The 20,439-nt window shown below is 43.5% G+C and overlaps 1 protein-coding gene across 1 annotated transcript in view; it reads left to right on the top strand.

The window, feature by feature from the left end:
* The window catches only part of SUSD6 (sushi domain containing 6), an 83,662-nt gene that overhangs the window by 20,446 nt on the left and 42,777 nt on the right, over nucleotides 1–20,439 (top strand). The window contains exons 3-4 of the mRNA XM_009279280.1: nucleotides 13,734–13,921; nucleotides 18,420–18,449. Of these exons, the coding sequence (XP_009277555.1) occupies nucleotides 13,801–13,921; nucleotides 18,420–18,449 (151 nt within the window). The 5' untranslated portion in view covers nucleotides 13,734–13,800. The remainder of the gene's footprint in view (nucleotides 1–13,733; nucleotides 13,922–18,419; nucleotides 18,450–20,439) is intronic.

The raw sequence follows: 20,439 nt of genomic DNA, 5'->3' as shown, positions 1-20,439 counted from the left end.
GGATGTGGAGGCTGCTGGACTGTTGCTAAGAGGCCAGGGAAGGAGATGTGGCTGGTGGGGGGAGGGGGCGGGGGGGCTGGAGAGGGATGTGGAGGCTGCTGGACTGTTGCTAAGAGGCCAGGGAAGGAGATGTGGCTGTTGGAGAAAGGGCTTGTGATAGCTATTGTGCTCTGTAGTATGCTGTAACAAGGGTGGTTTCCTCAAAATGTGCCTTACAGTGCCCTGCGGAGCCTTAATGGAGCTATTTATTTTCCACAATGCAGGCTTCTCTTTGTCTGTCCTCCCCCCACTTCCCTCCTTCATAAGGAGAGTAGATCCTGAAGTGCAAAGGGAGACAAAGAAGATAGATTGTTGTCCAGAGCCAACTGTTGCTTACATCTGTGAAATGTCATGTTCAGCTCACGCAGAAGAACAGTTTTAGGTGAGCTAGAATGTGTATAAAAGCAGGTGGAGGCTAGCCTTTTCACAAAATTAAGCTTGTAAGTGGCCTTTTAAAAGATGCTGATGGAAGCCTGGACAGTTGCAAATGACAGACCACCAGCTCCTCTGGATACTGCTGCTGACATTCACAATACAATCTTTCCCTGAACTTCATAGGTGGAGCTACCGATGACATCTGGGTTTTTTTTCAACAGTTGTTTCTCTGTGCATTTAGTGAAGAGAAGTGAGGTTAGCTTAAAAAAAAGTCTTTGTCAGTTCCTATGCAGGGACCCTTTCTGGAAGCTTTGCATGATGTATTTTTTTCTTGTGGATAAGAATGAGAAGCTCAGTTAACTTGTGCTTATGAGACAGTTGCCAATCTGTTGATGTTTAGACCTTTCTGCAAGATACAGGTTTTCTTATTTGTACAGCATGCCTTAATTTAAGTGGTCGCTCTGTTTCTTTTAAACTGTTGCTCGAGTGCTGTTACTTCACTTCCTATTGTCTGATCAAGAGATGCCAGAGAATTGTTGAGCAAATTTCCGATACTGGTATCAGCGGATTCGTTGCCCCCCCCCCCCCCCCCCAACAGTTGTGTCTCTATATGTTTTTTATTTAAAATGTTTGGCTTCAGACAAAAAGGAAATTGGTAACGCTGGAGGATGGAGTGAATGGATATAGCCTGTTTTGCAGCAAAGTCTTAGACTGCAAAGGCAAAAGGAGAACAGCTTTGGTGAGGACAACTGCTGACTCTTGAAAGACTAAATTGCATGTCAGATTGACAAAATGGGGAAAACAAATTTAATCTTAAGAGTACAGTAATAAAGGGATTGGATGAATTCCCTTTGAGAAACTCACTTGAAAATAGATTAAATGAACATGAAAATCCTCTGCTGTTGAAAGTAATTTTAAATCTTCATCTCGCAGTTTGGTGGGTTTTGCATATTAATTTTGCTATCCTGTAAGCTCTTGTAGCTGATCTCTTTGTGCTGCTGCTTGGAGCACTGTGTTACAGGTAAAAACATAAAGAGGACGACTTTTAAACTAGTTTGCTGTATACCAATTCTAATAACCTTTATTTAATGAATTCACTCTGAGGGAACCTTGTCTCCAGAGACAGGAAATTGCTTGAGGATTACTGGCTGGGGGGGGGGGGTCCTATTTGGTTTTTATCCTGTAAGCTCTTGTAGCTGATCTCTTTGTGCTGCTGCTTGGAGCACTGTGTTACAGGTAAAAACATAAAGAGGACGACTTTTAAACTAGTTTGCTGTATACCAATTCTAATAACCTTTATTTAATGAATTCACTCTGAGGGAACCTTGTCTCCAGAGACAGGAAATTGCTTGAGGATTACTGGCTGTGGTAGGACCTTCATATTTATTTGCAAAATGTCTGGGGAAAAAAAAAAATTTAAAAAAAATCAGTCTTCCTTAAAAGGCAGCTGAAGCCAGAGTTGCTGTGCTTTTCCTGCGGGGCTGAGTAGAGGTCACTGGGAATTCTGTGCTAGAATGTTTTTTCTTGACAAATAGTTTGATGTCTTGAGTGTACTCGCACAGGATGCTTGGAGACGCATCAAAACCCCAAGCAAAGCAGAGAATGACCTGTTTCCCAAGTGGATGTACTATTCACTTAGCTGCTAGTGGCTTGGCAGAGTTGTTCCCTACCCTGCAGATAGCAGAGTGTTAAATGTGCCTGCTCTAAAATGTGCTTTTTAGGGGGAATGGGGAAGGATCTTCCACTTCTCAGCTCTGTGTGTGCAAAAGAAGTGTGGGGAAGAGGTGCCTGAGACAGCAGCACATGTGTGGTATCCTTTATGTTCACGTGCCTGGCCTGTTGACATTGAATATAAGCACGCTGGAGAAGTAACAAAATGCAGAAATCCAATGAAGACTCTATACTCTCTTCCTCTTCTTACTTGTGTTTCATGGAAGCTTGCCTGGTAGCTGGCCCATTCAGGGGATGGAGGACTATGACTAGAGCCAGGAGGGAGGCAGCACCCAGGAGCAGTGTGCTTGGCTGAGGGACAGCAGGCAGTATGTATTGCTTTCAGGGAGGCAGCTGCCCAGATCACTGGCAGGATGCTTCACCTCTAGCTTCTGGTCCCAGTGGTAAAGAGGCATTGCCTGTGGCTTTATCTGGGGTTTGTCTTTGCACATGTGAATATCGGGAGGGAATCTGATCTTTGGGAGGGTTTTCCCTGGAGTTTTGAGGCAGATGGAACAAAGCCTAGCTGTGCTTTTGCAGTCCTGGGTCATCTAGTGAAAAAGCCAAGGTGCAAGGCAGAAGGTTAAATAACCTGTATCCTCTAACTTTTCGGTGTATCTCCTTCCTAGCATTGGCAGGTGTGTGGTTCTTGCCTGCATGCAGCAGCACTCCGTAGCCTTTCTTACTGTTGCACGAAACTGTAAGATTTACTGCCAGAGCAAATTGCTGACTCTTGCTGTCCTGCTTTGTACAACTTTTTCCCCTCTTTCAGCTTTGATTTCATTTGACTTCCTCTAACTAGACAAGCCTCTTTTGCCGTTGGCTATTGTGGAGCACTCTCACCCAACTTTCTGGCTTTTAATCTGCATCAAAACCAGGATGCTCGGAGCCCTGATTTAGGGGGAGGGTTTAGATCTAGAGCATCTTTATGCATAGTAAATTATTTCTGCCACACTTTAATGTGGATTGAAAATGGAGCTGGTTTTAGGAGCCAGAAGCCTGTGCAATTACTTGGTCCAGCATGTTGTACAGGCTGCTTGCTTAAGTCAGAGAGTGGTTCCATACACTGTAGGCTTGGGCAGCAAAGCTGAGGTGGGAGTTTCTTACCTCTCCCCAGCTGCTGCTTCCACTGGCCCCAGATCTGTGCTGGTGCAAGGACCCAGTTTCCCCAACAAGCTCCTGAAAGTTGCATCAGCATTGTGGAGGGGACTGTTAGCTGCAAAGTGAGTGTGGGAGCAGCAGCATGGGGGTGTCTAGTCACCAGGAGCAAGGAGTCATCCTTCAGCCAAGACAGCAGTGCGAGCCTGTAAGTGCTCGGATGGTGGAGGGACAGGCTTCAACCCCAGCTGGCTCTGCAAAGGGGCAGCGCTGATGTACAAGGGGCAGACTAGACTACAGGTCAGTAAAGGCTGAGGAACCATTGCCACTATATAAACAAGGTGCTGAGAGCTGCTGAATGAACCGTTACTACCAGGCCGTGCTCCCTGGCTGCCTCAAGACCCTTTGCTTAACATTTTCTTTGAGTTTCTGTTTGGTAGCGGCTGGGCAGAGGCCCCTTCTCGGGGAGTTGAGGAATGGCCATCCCTGTGACACTTGCAGGGTGGGTGCTGCGGGATGGGTGCAGGAGGCTGTGGGTGTGCTCCCCTTCCTGCTGCAGGTCAGAGCATCCTGGGTCCCACCTCTGGGCTGTTCTAGTTCCAGCAAACAGTGTGCGTATAGATTTTTTTTGATTTTTTTTTTTTCCCCCCACAAATAGTCATGCTTTGTTAAGTGTAAATGTTACTGAGTCAAGTGAGGGAGAAGTTGAAGCTTCAACTTGACCTTCTATTGAGATGCAAATCACAGGTTTTATTTATGACAGGTTTTGTTCTGCGGACTCCTACTTCTCTACTCTTTTTTCTGGTATGCTTCTCTCCCACCCTAATTTAATGGTGGAAATCTTTAATATGCAACCTTTGAATGGTGGTTGTAGGTCTCAGGAAGCCAGTTTGCCACCCTATTAGAAAGGAACCTGTCCTGGGGATTCTGCTTGGAGTGCTTGGTCTCCTTGTGGCATGTGTGTATGTCCCCCAATGACAGGTAACGAGCAGCGATCCTTCTTGGACTGCCTCTCTGGCTTGATGCTCCTACCTTGTGCTGCTCAAATCAGAATATAATTATAACTGATGCCTTGTTAGAAAATCAAATTAAGCATAGCCTGTGAGGGAAGCCAGTTAGAGAGAAAAGGCTGTGGGGGTCTTCTGCACAGTGATGTGTGCTCTCTGTGAGCTGGTAATTGTGAGAGTGATTTAAAAGAAAGGAAGCTGTAAGGACTGTTATTTCCCACCCCCCTCTTCTCTCAGCCCTTGAGTATTGACTTTTGAGATTAATTTATGGCACCTTGCCTAAAGTCTGAAAGCCTTAGGTTGAGTATTGGGGTGGATGCTGGTGTGCCTGCTGCTGGTGAGGGTGCCTAGCTGGGGAGCCTGCTCGGGCCACCTTCTGCAGCCGCCCTCAACCATGGCCTCATGGGAGCAGGTCTGCGTGCAGGCGGTGTGCTAGTCATCCTACAGGTTTAGCTGCAAGGGGTTTGAATGGCGACGCAAAATTTGAGTTTTCCTTTTTCAATTGTACGCTGGCAAGAGTGATGTGGCTGGGCTCTGTGGAGTGAAACGTGCCCAGTGCCGCTGTGATCGGTCTCTGCCACAGTGAGGGTTTGTGGCAATACACGTGCATCTGTGATGTTAGCACAGTGCATCCTAAATAGGATAAGCAATAGGAAACATCTAACAACTTTGCTGCTACTAAAAAAGAAAAGTGAAGGGAAATAGTGCTCTAATAGATACAAAACTGAGCCATGGTGCTGAGACCTTTTGAAGGCCTGCTTTTTTTCCCTCCCTTATTGAGATCTATTGAAGCAGTTCTCTGCTGTGTTAGAATCCCAAATGCAGTCTTAAAGTCAAAACCAGAATTTCAGACTGCGCTTTTTAACTTTCTCAGTTTGGTCAACGATACTAGGCATTTGGAAGATGAAGTTTTCAGAGAACTTAAGGGGCAGTCTTATTTCTCAGAGTGTGTGTGTATCTTTTTGAAAGACCTTTGTGCTGACAGACATCCAAACATCAAGGATTTGTTAGCCTGGAAGGTTCTGGTATTACAACATGTCTATTGCGGAGAACTTTCTATATAAACTGTGATACAAACAATAAGCACTGCACAGCAATTGTCATCATCCCTTGGAAGTGGGTGAGTGGATGTTTTCATATCTGGGATGGCAGCTTCTAAACTTGAGTTGTGTCTCACAGCTGTGCTTTTAAGAATAAGACTGCCTCCATCTTCCAGTATAGTTCCTTATTTCAATGTCAGACTAGTTCACTGAAGTTTATATATAGAGGGCATTGATAGGAAAAAGATTTCCCAAATGGGTGTCCTCTTCAAATGGCTGTGCTGCCTGGTGGTATTGCAGGTGCGTGTATAGCAGACTGATGCTTTTAGCCACATCAGTTGAAATGAAAGCACAACAAGTGGTAAGGATGGGGAGAAGTATGTTCTAGTAGTGAGGGATTATAAAATAAGCCTTTATGGTACATGGGCCTTGTGGTGCATTCCCTGAAACAGATTAACACAGCTGAGAAAAGCATCCTGGATATACAGGTGACTTTACCAATCCAGTGCTGCTTCGAGAACCCTGTTCTTACTGAAAGTAACATTTAAAGCTTGTATGTGGTTTCGAGAGGTTCTGCCTTTGCACAGCTTTTCTTTATTCTCCTTCCCTGAAGCCATTTCAGTTTACTGTGAGTTTTCTTTTTTAGGACTTATTATTTTTGGAAAGCGTTCTGGAACATTTTGTGCATATGGTCCTCTGTAAATGTGCTGTTGTACTGATTAAAGCTGAAAGTATGAAACCTAGCCTTTCTGATGCAGTGCGGCAGGGGAAAAATGCTGAAACAATAGTTTCCAAAGGGAATGCTTTTCCAAATAAAGACATATTTAGACAAACAAAAAAAAACCCCACCAAAACTGGGAAAGATTGCATGTGAGATGTATTCTCCACTATCCCCCAGTCTCTACTTTCTCCCATAGATTGCATGGATGCCAGTATGTTTTTAAAAAAAAAAAAAAGAAAATCCCTTAAAGCAGGTCCAGCACTTTTTTTTTAATGACTGGTTTCTCTTCATTCACTGGTGACGTGACCCCATTGCTATAAGCATTTTTGTAATAGCACAGAAATATGCCACGCATTGGAGTTGTGTGCGTTAACCTGTCAAACTCTCCACCCTGCCCCTCCACGGCTCTGCTTTTCCTTCCTACTGGTGCCTGGAAGTTCACAGCCTGCCCATAACTAGCTTCTCCTTCCTTATTTGGAAGGACAATTGGATTTTGATCTCTTATCTTCCTCCTCCTCCCGAGTAAACCAGAAAAAGTTTCCAGTGAAGTTCTCTGACTTTCAAGGAAAATTCTTAAAATTTGGGGAGCTAATGATATCTAGGGCTTTCTCTCGGACTTACCAAGGCAAGGAAGATTGGATGATATTTTTTTTTCAGTCATAAAATTCAAACCTTTTGTGACTGTGTCAGACCTGGCATGACAACCACAGTACTTGGAAATGGGGAAGGATCTTCACAAGATTGAGACTGTTTCTAACAATTTGTCTCTGACTCTGTTTCTGAAAGTATGAGAATGATATTTACAAGAATGAAAACCAGGTCCTAGAGCAAACTGCTGTGGTGTCCTCTTTACTGTCACAGGATGGGAAAGCAAGTCAATTGAACAAAAAACATTTTATGGCTTAAAGGCTATGATGTGAAACAATGTTGCTACATGCCGATATGTCAGGGTACCTTGCTAACAATTTGTCCTCTGCAGTTGGGTGTCTGACGCAGTTGGTCCTGAATTGAAGTACGTTTTTGGAGGCCTACTCTGATGTTGTCTCGTGAAAATGGAATTTACTGCTGCAGTGCACAGATTTACTTAGAAGACCAGTGTGGCTGGTTGGTTGGTTCTTAAATCTTCAATATACCATGCAAAAGCATGGCCGTTTAGACTGTAGGCGATGCAAATCTGTGAACTATGTCTGACAATGATGGAGCAATGGGATTTTAAAGTGTGCAGTGAAAATATGCTTGCCCTGGTTTTCCTTGAGGGATCTAGGAGCCCCTCACTTGGCTGACTTATGCCCAATGAATTCATCCTCCATACAAAATGTCTTCAAAATGCCCACATATGTCTTGTGGTTCTCAAGGGGATTCTGCATAGAAAATTGTTGGGGGTCAGGGATTGGAATCTGAGGTGTCATCTTCTTTCAATGTGCACAAGTGTTTCTTAAAGAGGCTCTAGGCCTCTTTTCTTGTTCATTTTCATTGGCTGGATAATTAGGAACAGAAGAAGCTGGCAAGCAAGGTGTCCTGAGCAGCAGTAGTGTGTTGGGGTCCTTGTTATGCTTAAAAATTGCCCTGTGCATCACACTGGGCTGAGGAATGGTAAACCATTTGGGGTTAATCCACAACTGACTTCAGAGTTTCCATCATGCAGTGGGCAGCGAAGGGTACTTGAATACCACCCCTTTTCCCCCTTGGCAGCCTTGCACCTCTTCTTTGCACACCTTGAAAAGTCTGTTCCAAAGGGGACTGTTGGAGTTGCAGCTTGTTTGGTCTACTCAGGAATATCTTTGAGCCTGCTGTGCATTTCTCTTTGGGCTGCAGCAGGGAAGAAGCTCATCTACAAAGGCTTGCACCCAACTGTTGGCATGGAAGGGAAATAGATGGAGGAAGGAAGTGGTCCCTGCCTTTAGCCCACAGAAGAATATGCTCGGCTAACCTCAGGATGACTTCTTGAGGAACGTCAAGTGAGATAAGGAGGCAAGCAAGGGAGGGGTGCAAAAGCATGATTTAGATGCAAACAGGACTTTAGACTGTGATAGGAAGGATAGAGGGGAGGAGGCTGGGGAATAAGCTATGCAAATTGGTGAATCTTTATTCACTTGGGGTAGGAATGTTGGTATGGCTTTCCCAGTTGTAAGGGACTGGTTATCCAGTAGTGAAAAATCCAGTTTCCTGGCTTAAAGCTTAAGTGTGCCTTAATGGGGCTGTGGAGAGTTAGGCACGTGCTGTTTATCAGAGATTAAAATGGATTTCAGAATTTAGCCTGTCCAGCAAGCTTTTTTCTGAGCGAACTCTAATGTCCCTTTTGAAAATAGTTGTGCATCACCAACAATTGCACTGGTGTTTTAGAAACCTTCATGAGAGAGAGGAGGTGAAAGCTAAAACAAGATATTTATGTGAAAGAAACTGCTGAATTTGCAGGTCATAAGCCAAACCCTGTGGCACAGCTGGGGTATGAGGAAGGAAACCCAGCAATTCAGGTCCCACTACAAGTTGCACTCAGGTCTTGGTTTGCAGGAGGATATGCACTGACTCCAGTGTCTGGAATAAGCTGCTCAGTCTGCCCTAGTGATTCCTCTCTGTAGCAGGGGATATGTGCAGTTCAGCCCTCTGCTTTATGCTGTACCTGTGCTATGCAGAAATCTGCCTTTTCATAATTTGAAGATGAAAGTGTAAAATGAAGTTACCAAACACACATGTTCTAAGTCATCTGTTTACTCTGTGTGTATGTGTGTGTGGAGTGTTACATGGGTTGTTCGCTTTTTCTTATTTCCTCTCTTCCTCTTCCACCTTTTCCAATTATCCTGGATAATTGAGAGTTGGCTGTGCTGAAAAGTCAGATGATTAAGATTTTCTAAACTGCCTGCAGGTAACTTTGAATACTTTGGTTTTTTCTTTGTGTCTAGTTTAACTGAACAGTTTAATTGAACTGTGAAGTTATCCCAAAATGTTAAAAATACAATTCTGTTTCTAAAAGCTTTCAATTACACTGGTTTAACTGCAGAAAGTAAATAGAATTACGGATTTCGTTCCTCTTCTGGCACTTGGACTTGATTTTTTTGTAATTTTTCTTATTAAGCAGCCAAGAGGATGACTTTTTTTTGTTTTAAAGTTTGACTGCTCATTGAAAGCAGACAAAATAAGGATACAACAAAACCAGCAACTAAGGGTGAAGGTTAAATCCTCTGAACCACACTGCTCACATTAGGTTCCACCTGCAGCATGACCATGAGGCAAGAACAATCCTTGTGCTTAGCCTTTCAAAAGGTATGCTGTGCATACCCATCACTCATCCTGCTGCCAAGATCTTTGCTGTGCGCATTCAAGAGATAGCAAACAATTTCTGAGTATTATTCTGTGAGGGGGAAACTATGTGGATAAAACAGATTTCTGATGTGCATGAAGATAACTAATTTTCTTCTGGCAAGTTTCAAGTATGGTATTTAACAGCAAGCCAGTAGCATTCCAAACATTCTGAACGCTTCCCTAAACATACTGGAAGAATCCAGGTTGAAGACCTGTTTTCCAGCAACAGTGACACAGGGCATAGCTGTGCTAGGCATCTTGAGCAACTGGAGAGCCTCAGACTGTCCCGTCCACCTCCCTGACATCCCATGTCCTTGGTGCACCAGAACTACCCAAATCTGGTTCTCTTTCATGTCCTGAGCATATGACTTTCCAAAGAACACTTTTCCATGGGGACCTAGGAGTCCTGCTGTGACAAAATGGGGAAAAATCAGAAAATTGGTCATAATCCTGGGAAAATGTACACATGCTTACGAAGGGATCTTGGATCAAGGGATATGAGTTGGCAGCTTCTGAAGGTCTAGAAGATAAATGGCAGAGGTCCCCAAACAGCTTAGCTTAGAAAAACCTCCTGCCATATGCAAGTGTGTCCCCTTTGGAAACAGCGAGCAGAAAGTCTGGCCTGCGTGGTTTCAGTGGAAGCTGATGCCTGCTTCAGGGAGTTCACGTAGAAGTGAACTACTGCTTGTTGTGTGAGCAGGGCTGGCCATGCAGCAAGGGGGACTAATGCTGAAGTGTTACTGGGAAGGTTGCTTGATGACAAGACTTCAAGAAAAGAAAGAGCTGGGGATGGCTGTAACCCAGGAGCAATGAGTACTTTTTCCCTTGTTGACAGCATTCCCTGAGAGGGTGTGACTATTGACTTTGTGGCCACAGAGGGCAGTTTATTTTGTTATCTTTATTTAGTAGGTGTCTTTCAAAGCACACATTAAAAAGAAAGAAAAAAAAATACTTCTATTGACTGACATACTGTTAACAGAGAAGAATCTCTTCTCCCCTCCTTACTGTATTTATGGGAACTGCTGGCTATACTAAATATTATCTTTGAAAACATCTGTGTTTAAACTTAATGCTCCCATAACCCTTCAGCCAGGCTGTGGCATGTGAAACGGGTCTGAAGTGTCCTCGCTCTGTATACTTGTGCTACTGATGGCTTCTGTCTCATTGTTTCTAGGATCCATTAAAGGAACCAGCCCGTTCCTTAATGCTGTGTGTAAACAGGGAATCGCTTTGATTCACATGAACCCATGAATTGTTAAGCTATCTCCCTGAGAGTATGTCTCTGACAAACGTGTGTGCTCTACAGTGCACTCCAGTTAACTCCTGGAGGTGGAGGCCTGAAGAGTTGTTATGAAAGCTGCTTCCCCCTGAGCTGTAGGTATAAGGAATGTGCTAAAACAACAGTCAACTTTCAGAGAATTGAACGTCTGTTTAAATAGCTTCCCAACCACCAGCTCCCCTCTGGGAAGAAAGGATACCTTCTTATCTAGCCAGAGTCTCTTTCATCTTCTAATTTTGCCAAGGAAAGGTCAAGGCTGGGAACAAGTTTTATAACTTGGCTGAAGCCCGAGGGAGGATCCTCACAGGCAGTACCTGTGTCCATTGTCTCCTAACAATTCTGAGGGGTTTATCAATGCTGTCTTCCACTAAATGGTTTTACTGCCTTTGTGTCTCCTTCAAATCCCACACTGAACTCAATCAGCTTAGTGGGATGTTACTGTAGGCATAGCAGCGGCAATTTACAGCATTCCTTGTGGGGTAGCTCCATGCCTCTGACAGACAGGATCCCTGATAACCTGGGACTGAAGTGACTTGGTAGCTGAAAAGAGATGGGGAAACCATGCCCGACTTTAGAAGAAAGGAGAGAAACAGTGTTGTGCTTTGGAGCAATCTATTAGTGAATCGAGAATAAGCAATAATTGATTCCCCCAGAAGATATTCTTGTTTTAGGTATCTCTAACTTGGTTGTTGTTCAGAGACCAGAATTGGACTGCTGGCTTCCACGTGCAATCTTTGGGAGAGGAAAACACCTCTGGGGCAAGGTAGCACACCTCAGGCGGCTCAGCAAATTCTATGATAATTGTACACCCTCTTCCCTACCTCTCCTGGCTGCTGCTATGTCACCTGGCAAGCACTGTTCCAAGGGCAGGGAAGGCCAACTTTAAAAGATACCTTGGCAAGACTTGCAGAGTTTGTTACACTAATGAGGCTGCATTAAATTGGAATGGGGATGACAGACCTGTCTTGATCTAATCAGAAGGGCTATTTGCTGAAGATGGTGCATTGCTTTGTCAGAGCTGTAATTCAGTGTAGAGCAGTGACTTAGAAGAAAGCAGCCAGCTGTTGGCCTGGAGTATAGGCCAGATGCTGGCCTCTTCCAATTGAATATGAACTTAAAATTCATGCGGGAGATCTGATTTGAGAGGAGGGGGCAGATGTACAGACTAGCTGGCTTGGCTTTCTTTACAGAGGAGTATTTTTTTCATTCTGTGGTCTAATTGTTGCTGAAGGAATTCTAGCAGATGAGTGGCAGCATCCTTACTCCTTTCTGCATGGTAGGAGTTTGGGGAACAAAGCATTGGCTTCTCGTCTGTGGAATACGTGAGAAATCTATAGGCTGTTCTACAGGCGTAGAGTGGGATAGCTTCACTTCTCTCCCTTCCTCTCCAAATGAAGCAAGAAACAAAAGGGGCAGACCCAGAGTTTTATTGTAGCATCAGCTCCAGAATTGCCACGTAGCAGTTTAAATGTCATCTTGAAATGACATTTCAAGGCGGGGGTGTATGCAGACAAATTCTTCTTCTTTGGTAGAGACTAATTGACTTGAAAGATCCAAATTTTAAAGATAGCCCTTTTGTGAAGTAAATATGAGCGAAGTAGTGACATGGAACTAAGGAAACCCTCTTTTCACTAGGATGACTTCCAGGTTTAATGACAAATCTACGTATACCCTCCCATAATGCAGCTTCTTTTTTTCCTGAGTAATTGGAAATGTGAGTTGTGGCTGTTTGAGTTGTGTGTTTCTCTGGTCAGTGCTGGCGTGTTGACTTCATCTCAGAAGTACTTAAGGATCTGAAAGTCATACTGCCTTCCCTAGTAGTAGGAGCACTAACCCAGGTCTCCCATATGTTCTCACAGGGTACGAAAGAGTACGATACCCACCTCTGCACCTCTCAAATTTGTTTGGAGTTATCCAGCAGTTTTGAATTTCTATGGGAAATTTGGCCAAAAAAAAATAATCCCTCATCAGAATGGATATCAATTTAGCTGAAGAAGCTGTGGCTGAATGGGGCTTACCTCAAAATTAAAAGTATTCCTGTAGTCAAGTGTAAAGAAACATTAATTTCTGCAAAATTTTTTTTTCCCCCTTGAGAGCTTTAGATGTTTGTATATAGGAATAGCATGATATAAGTGTTGAAACATGTCTGTGTGTGTGTTTTGTTTGGGTGTTTTGGGGGTTTTTTTGTTTTGTTTTTTATTCCATCACTCACCTAGTTGTCTTTATCCCAGTTTTCTCCTTTCTCCTTTGTAAAACCAGTACACACAGATTTTTTTTTTAGTCCCAACTTTCTTTCATGAGCACTGGAGTTACACATGCCATTGTTACTCATCCAGGTCCAGAGTTACCATTGGAGGTTTTGCAGGCTAAAACCATACTAGGTTGGTGGGACATATATTCTGCTGGGTCTTTTTCCTTTATTAAAAATAGGGGTTCGACTTTGTGCTTTCTTGATTTTCCCAGCTGCACTTTGTGTGTTTGTGTATGAGTCTGTTTTTGCTGTGACAATGCCTGATAGGCTGTGGGTGAATCCCTCAGTCCTCAGGTATGAGCAGTGTCACATCCTGCAGTTTTAATTGCTATGCTCTGTACTGTCAGAACATTATACCTGAGGTTTGCAAGCTGTTCTACATTCCTCCTCATAAGTGTGTGTTTGCCTGCCTGCCGGCTGGCTGTCAGGTTTGCTGTGCCTCTCCAGGTGGCTGAAGAAGCATTTGATTTATTTATCCTAGCTGTCTAGTAACAGTCTGCGGTGTCTTGGAGACCTTCTGAAAGGTGGTAGGGGTGTAGGAAGGCTGGCTCTCTTGAAGTTATTTTGAAACAAATTCTCCGGATGCTATATCCTCTGGCGTTGTCTTGAAAGGAAAAGCTAAAATTAATTGTAAGCTAGGCAGTCTTCACACCTGAAGTATTAGAGGGTGAGTGAAAAGTTCTGGTGTCTCTATAATGCAGCTCCTTTTAGTATTTCCTATGCGGAAGGTTGCCTTTTCTGTTCCTGTTACCTTGTGAACTGTGAATACTTGGTAAGATTCCTAAATGTTAGAACATGCAAAAGATCGCTCTTGTTTGTTTCTGAATTTCCCCTTTTCCTCCCCTCCTGAGATGTTATAGGTGTTTGGCTCAAAACTTACTGTTTCTGTCTTTCTTTGTCTTTGTTTTTGTAGACCGAGGTGCTCCTGATCAACCAGATCTTTTGGGAATTTTTTAAAAAGAAACTTCTGTGGGTAAAAGATGTGCCATGGAATGGTAGCACCAAAGAGCAACACAGGATCGTCTCTTGCCTTGACTAGCCATGGGTTATTTCTTCTGCTAGTTATCTTTGGTACCTTTATCTTGGAAGCGCAGGCCACAGGTAAGTGAAACCTTTGCATATGCTGCAGGGAGGGGGAGATGTATAGGTATGGAGGTGACCTTATATTTTTATGGGGAAGCTGGTGATGGTTGATGCATTTGTACACATCTTTCAGCACTCACGAGAAAAATTACATTGCTACTTGTTAAGCAGAGGGCAGTGTTTGAACTGAAAGTCTTGCATATTAGTAAATAAGTGCTTGTCGTTTACCCTGTCATTTTGATTCCCCCAGCTTTTTTCCCCTCCATTCTCATCCCTTCACAGCATCTGGGGGCACTTGGACTGTCTCGAGCATGGACCACATTTTGGTTGAGTGAGATTCTCATGTAGACACTCTTATCTGTATGCCCTGTAGCAACTGCTCATGTGAAGTAGTTTTGGAAGCACAGACTGTCTTCAGCTCTTTGCACAGCTGATGAATCTGTTCAGTGTTTCCTTGTGTGCTATCTTCTGACACCTCAGCACCAGCTAACTGCACCCCTTTATTAGATCCTCTTTGCAGCTTGAGTTTTTCCCTCTCCCCTTTCCAACTTCTTGATGTTTATCTGATGGACAAGTGTTGTGAATAATGTAAATAGCAGTGCAATGGGATGATATGTAAAATGTCAGCAGAGATGAGGGGATCTGCCTTTTAGAAATGAGTGGAAGAAGAAAATATACCAGATACTTCACATCATGTACTACCTTGTGAGTATGTGCTTGTTTACCCAGTATACCCTGAAATACATCTTTTCTCTCAGACCAGCCATGATGTAGTTCTTGTCTGTAGAGGGATGCCTGATCATCAGTGGCATGGGATGGAAGGGAATAACTTTGTGTGCTCTTGCACAGAACTTTGAAGGAGGTTAATCCCAAAAAGGCACGTACATTTGACTTCAGTAGTCGTTGTAATGTAGAACAATAACTTGCCTTTGAAAACAAAACCTCGGTTCTTGACATAACTCTAAAAAGTCCTATTTATTTGACATACCGTGGCACCTGAAAATGTCCCATGATCAACACTCCTCAACATCAGTGAAGCTTGAATTGGCCTCTGTGTGGTAGAGCAGAATAAATATTAGTTGCCAGATGCACTTAAGCCGAGGTGATCCTGTATGGAAAAGTCTGCTGGTGCTGGAAACTGCTGAGGAGGAGTTGATCTCCTTTTAGTATTTCTGGCTCTTCAAGTTGGAAGGGAGAGGCTGCTGAAATCAGATATCCCAGACCTTCTATGTCTTCCTGGCCTGATTTTGGCTTTGCAGGTAATGGGGGGTGGGGGTGACACACATGAGAGAGTGACAAATTAGCAAGAACAGATAGTGAGAGTGGAAAAGGGACAAGGTCTTTTTGGATCTGGTCTATCCTTGTTTTTTCCAGTCTTGCTGTTATCGGTGATAATGTCACTGCCTCATTTCAGATGTAGGCCTGTCAGATATGCCTCCCAGCCTGGGGCTGGAGTGCACCATCCCCATCTGAGACTCCCATTACACACTGCAGCACCTTCAGCTGAGTCTGTAATCAGTATGCAAATGCCTTGTGCTGCACGGGGCTGCTGGATGGGGAAAGGCAGCCACAATACAGGCAAGCCTTTTTAGTATCATTTTTGAGGCATCCAGTCACATTAACAAAAACACTGGTTAAGCATGTTGGAAGACCCAAGAGTGGTTCTGCATTGTTTCCCTTTCAGTGTTCCTTTTGCTTCAGGACCTGAAACCAGCTGTGGTAAACTGATCAAGTCAGATCATCAGCTAAATAGGATTATAGTGGCTAGGCATGAACCATTTCCTGCAGGGGAAGTGAGAAAGTGAGTGCATGTGGAGGGGAGCTCAAGATCATAGCAGAGGGTAAGACATGCAGGGGAAAAAATCCTGGGGGAGGGGAAGGGCTCGCTGAGGAGCACTTCCATGTGCCGGTTTTCTGAGACTGGGAGGTAGCAACCCAACTGTCAATTGCTGGGAGGGATGGGGGCGCTCAGCGATGCATCATGGTCCCGGAGAGCTGCACCTGCAGCAGCATACCAGCCATGAGTAACATTAATGAGCAAGTCAGCTGAGGAGCGGAGAGCCAGATGGAGAAACAAAGAATACTGGCGAGGCGCTTGGAAAATCATCTTTCCCTCGTCTTTGTCCCCCAACCACCCCACCATCCTCACTTTATTACTTTACATAGTAAAATCGTTCAGAGCAGGCAGAGGAAAGCGATGTTAACATGAAGCAAGAGACTGTATTAAATCTCTTGGTGGTAATGCTTGCCTTGAATGCAGGGCCAACATGACATGCTCGCAATTGCTACAAAAGCTGAAGAATGTTCTCAAAAAAACAGACAAGCATGGAGACAGCGGCTGGCTCAGCTCTGAGTGAGAAAGCAGAGCTTGTGATTCATATGTTTAAAACCATATGATGTATATTGTATTACAGTAATTTTGCTGTTTAGAAATTCTATTGCTTGAGTTCCAGGAGGCTTAGAGATATATTCATGTTCTGGGCAGGAATGTGCTCTCTTTGCCACGTGGTTAATGCAGAGGGCAGACTCATTTCCAGTCAGCAAGCATCTGGTCTGTCCTCTGGTAATAAATTGATTTTATTTATGCATGGATTTTTAAGAAAAATCTTCAGCACTTTGTCTCAAGCAATCTATCCAAATATCCTGGAGTGCCATGAGATGAGTATGATAAGTTGCTTAGTCACTAAGCACACTGCAGAATTTGGGGAAGCTGCTCCCTTTTCACAGGAAGATATCCATGAATATAAAAATAACCGCTGCACATATTTTAACACAAAACAAATGCAGCATTTGGTGATGGGCAAGCAACGAAGCTATGTCAGAAGAGGAGGATTTATGGAAACTTCAGTGCTGTTCAGAAATATTTCTTGAGCTTTATCACTGTTGTACCTTTTTCCTTTTTTCCCCATCCGGCAAGTTCTCCAAGGTTAGTTGGGAGAAATAATGAAGGAATGAGCAGGCGAAGAGACTTAGAAAGCAAGGACCTGAGGTGCTGAGGCTTAGTTCTTAATCTGTCTTTTCTGTTTTCTTTGAGGGTTTGTCTGGAATGTAACTAAAAGCCAGTTCGTAGTGCTTAGTAAATAGAGATGGGGAGGTTTTGAAGTGATGGAGAGGAGCAATAACAACCATTTTGTCTGCTTTTCTACAGATAATGCTTCTCCATGCTTTCTTTGTTGCTGTGATTTCCCACCCCCATCTCTGGCCCTTAAGGTTATTCCCAAGCTCTCAAAGGCCTTGTGTTTATATCTCATTCACAATGGTCCTCCTGTCTGGCCAGGCTATTTTTGGAAGGATGACAGTGGATCAGAATAAGTTGTTCATTAAATTTTAACACGTAGTCTCTAAAATACTCTGAAAGCTTCCTATCGTTTGTGTTCCAAATGGTGTAATCTCTCTTGGATTCATAACCAGCTCTGTCAGAAACCTATCAAAACATAGGTTGCGCCTTTCATTATTGATAATAGCATCACCTGGTCCTGGGAAATGCATGTAAAGGTGTTGGTAAAAGGATTAAACATCCTGAATTAAGCAAATATCAATACCCATAAAGGACAGAGTTTAAATATTAACCTTTAAAAATTAATAATAATGCAGGCTTGGTGAATCTAAGTCCATTTAGCTTTAGACACAGCCTGATTTTTGTTGACTGATCACATGTGAAATGCTATAAAGCTAGCTCTTTAATTTTTAGGATTGCCATTAAAATGATGAATTGAGCTTGAATAAACTGAAACGACTTCATTCCTGTGTGTTGTCTCTGACGCAAATCAGCCAATCTGCTGCTTGCTGTTCTAAGGTCTTTTCAGTGCCAAGGTTATTCTGCACAGAAGCTCTTGGATACCGCTGGTATTTGTTTGCATTGCATAGAACAGCTTGTTAGAGTGCACTCCAGTCATTGAGCAGATTCAGACTTGTTCCTATTCTTTGGGAATCTGTGCAAAGCAGACGTTTCCTTTGTCTCTAATTATGCAGCTGAAAGGAAGGCGTTTATACAGCTAGGGATGAATTCAATGGTCATGAAAACAAGGACACTATAACATTGCATGGCCAGACAGAAATGTGGGGAGGTGTCTTGAATGAGCAGAGGATCTTGATTCTAACCTGCATGCTTCATGTAAGTGTGCATGCTTCAGTGTCAGCCCAAAGAAGTGTGTAGTTCTCCATGGAGAGAAGGGGGAGCAGTTTCAGGTGCAATTCCTCTTTCCAGTCACTTTGGAGAGCTTAGTAAGAGCAAAGTGGTACGGAAGAGCATGGTGAGGAGCTGCAGAATAATGGCTAGGCCGCAAAGGTGGCTAGGAAGCAAATGCGGATGGGCCCAGAATTAAGACTATTCAAATAATATTCACACTGTTCCTACACTGATCCAGGCAGTGCCATTTAAGCAACTGGCTCGAAGGGAGTAATAGGGATCTCAAGAAGCCACAGAATTTGTTTAATTTTAACCAGTTCTAATGGTTGAAGGATGAATTGAAGCAAGCATAATAGTAATCCTGAAATTTCCTTTTGTCTGTCCTAGGTTGGCTCAGCAAATCCAAAGGACCTGCATGTGAGTAGATTTATATTCACTGCTGTACTATGAGAAATGAGTGTGATGTCTTACTGGTTAATATAAGTGGCTATGAGCTAGGATTCCCATTATACTTTTGTTGTGTTGGATAGGCTGAGATCCATCTCTTGCCCCACTTCCATTTTTGTCCCTTGTATTTGGGAAAGATGACTGCCCTCAGTTTGAGAGAGGGAGATCAACTTCATATGTTTCACTGTGCTTGAAGGGATCTCTGTGCCTTCTATAGCGTTTAACTTCAAATGACTCAAGAAAAAACAAATAGAATAAATATTTCATTAAAATGCAGCGAGAGATGCTGCTTGTGAGAATTCTGAGAGGCTGCCAGAGAGGATTGGGAGGACAGGGAGGGCAAACTGAGGCAAGAAACCTTTTATTTCCTTTAATCAAGAAAAAGGTGAACATCTCATCACAGAGCATGACTCTGGATATATTCCATTGGATATTCCTACTTTTCATCTCCTGTGCTCAGAGAAAGTCTAAAATCTTTCCTGTGTGCATGTTCCGGATGTACATAACTTTGGGAGGAATCGGGAAGCATATTTGGCTTCTGTATCTGTTCTAAATGTGTAAAATTTTGCGTAAATCTTTTCTGAAATTTGGTCTGCTTAGTCTGAACTTTCCCCTCTCCTCCAAAAAAACGGAATACAGGAACAGAGTCTGAGGGGAATGGATTCATAATGAAGTATTTAAAGGTGTGGGAGGGGGGTTTTACCACCTACCAAATTTTGGTCTTCAGAGAGTGGGAGATGAGCTGATGGCATCCTCTGAATCCTGGATTTTTATCCATTGCCTGAATTTTACTCCTGGCAAGACTGGTATCACACACACCTAGTATTAAGGGGCCTTCAATTCTTGGCCACGGTTGCTAGCAGGAAAATAAGCTACTTTAAGAAATAATTCAAGAGTTGTCCGTTCCAACTCACCTTAGCTTCTTGGGCTAGAATGAGAAAGATGGAAATTGGTAGGAGCTTCATTGTAGAGGGAAGCAGGAGGCGTGCTAAATGGCATGGTTTGTTCTTCAAGAGAAAGTATTTGTGAACTTCAGTCCAGGTTCTGACTGGTGTCCCTTGATGACTGCTGCCCGCTAGGTTGAAGGTACAGACTAGTCTATCTTCTTATGCAGCTTCCTTCTATCACTGAGTCCTTCCTCTTTATGTACTTGAGCCAATCATTTGGGAAGAGTTTGGGTTTGTTCCTAGTGTCATGGGAAAAGTCCTGACAGTGGGACAGAAGAAAGTTTGCTTGCTATCACTTTGTGCCAGTTGACAATTGGTTTGCTGCTTCTGTTCCTTTTGAGTCCTAAACTGGTTACCATTGCAGCTGAGGCATTATGTTTTTAGGATATGTTGAATATTTTTCTGTGCAACCCATGTCTGCCACTGCTTCTCCAGCCCCTATGTTTAACTGTAACAGCACAAGCAGTTACCACCTCCTGGTTATGCTGCTAGCCATTACTGACTCTGCAGCGGGGATGGCAGAACAAGAAGTAAATTTGCTCTGGAACTATGGCAAACTTCAGCCTGGGTTGTTACTGCAAATACTGCTGGAATAGCTGGTGTGTGGTATGTAAAGCTGTGGAGTAGATATGTCCTCAGCATGCTTACGTGGGTGATAAGGGGGAAACAGGTGGTAGGGCAAGGTAGGTAGCTGTAGACTGTTGAGTCTTCAGCTTTTGTGGCTGAATCTGTCAAGGCCCTGTGTTAAAGCCAGCAATCTGTGTCTAGATGAGGACTGCTAAAACACTGCTGATAACAAGCTGCTGATAGTCAAGAGTGAAGGTAGGGCGCTGAAGGCACTTGAACAGGAAGCTCAAAAATGCTTGTACCTTTGTGAGGGTGGCTGGAACCCAGTGACAGGATTATGGCATTGTCTCAAGAGGTTGTACCTGCTTATCTGTGTGCACTGATCTGCATCTAAAAAAACATTTTCCTTTTAATGAACGAAACCTCTGGGGAGTGTTAGTCTTCCT

Source organism: Aptenodytes forsteri, unplaced genomic scaffold (genome assembly GCF_000699145.1).
Source record: "Aptenodytes forsteri isolate BGI_AS27 unplaced genomic scaffold, ASM69914v1 Scaffold3, whole genome shotgun sequence".
Classification (NCBI taxonomy): domain Eukaryota; kingdom Metazoa; phylum Chordata; class Aves; order Sphenisciformes; family Spheniscidae; genus Aptenodytes; species Aptenodytes forsteri.
The sequence above is the reverse complement of the archived record's forward strand: the minus strand, read 5'-3'. Positions and strand labels throughout refer to the sequence as shown.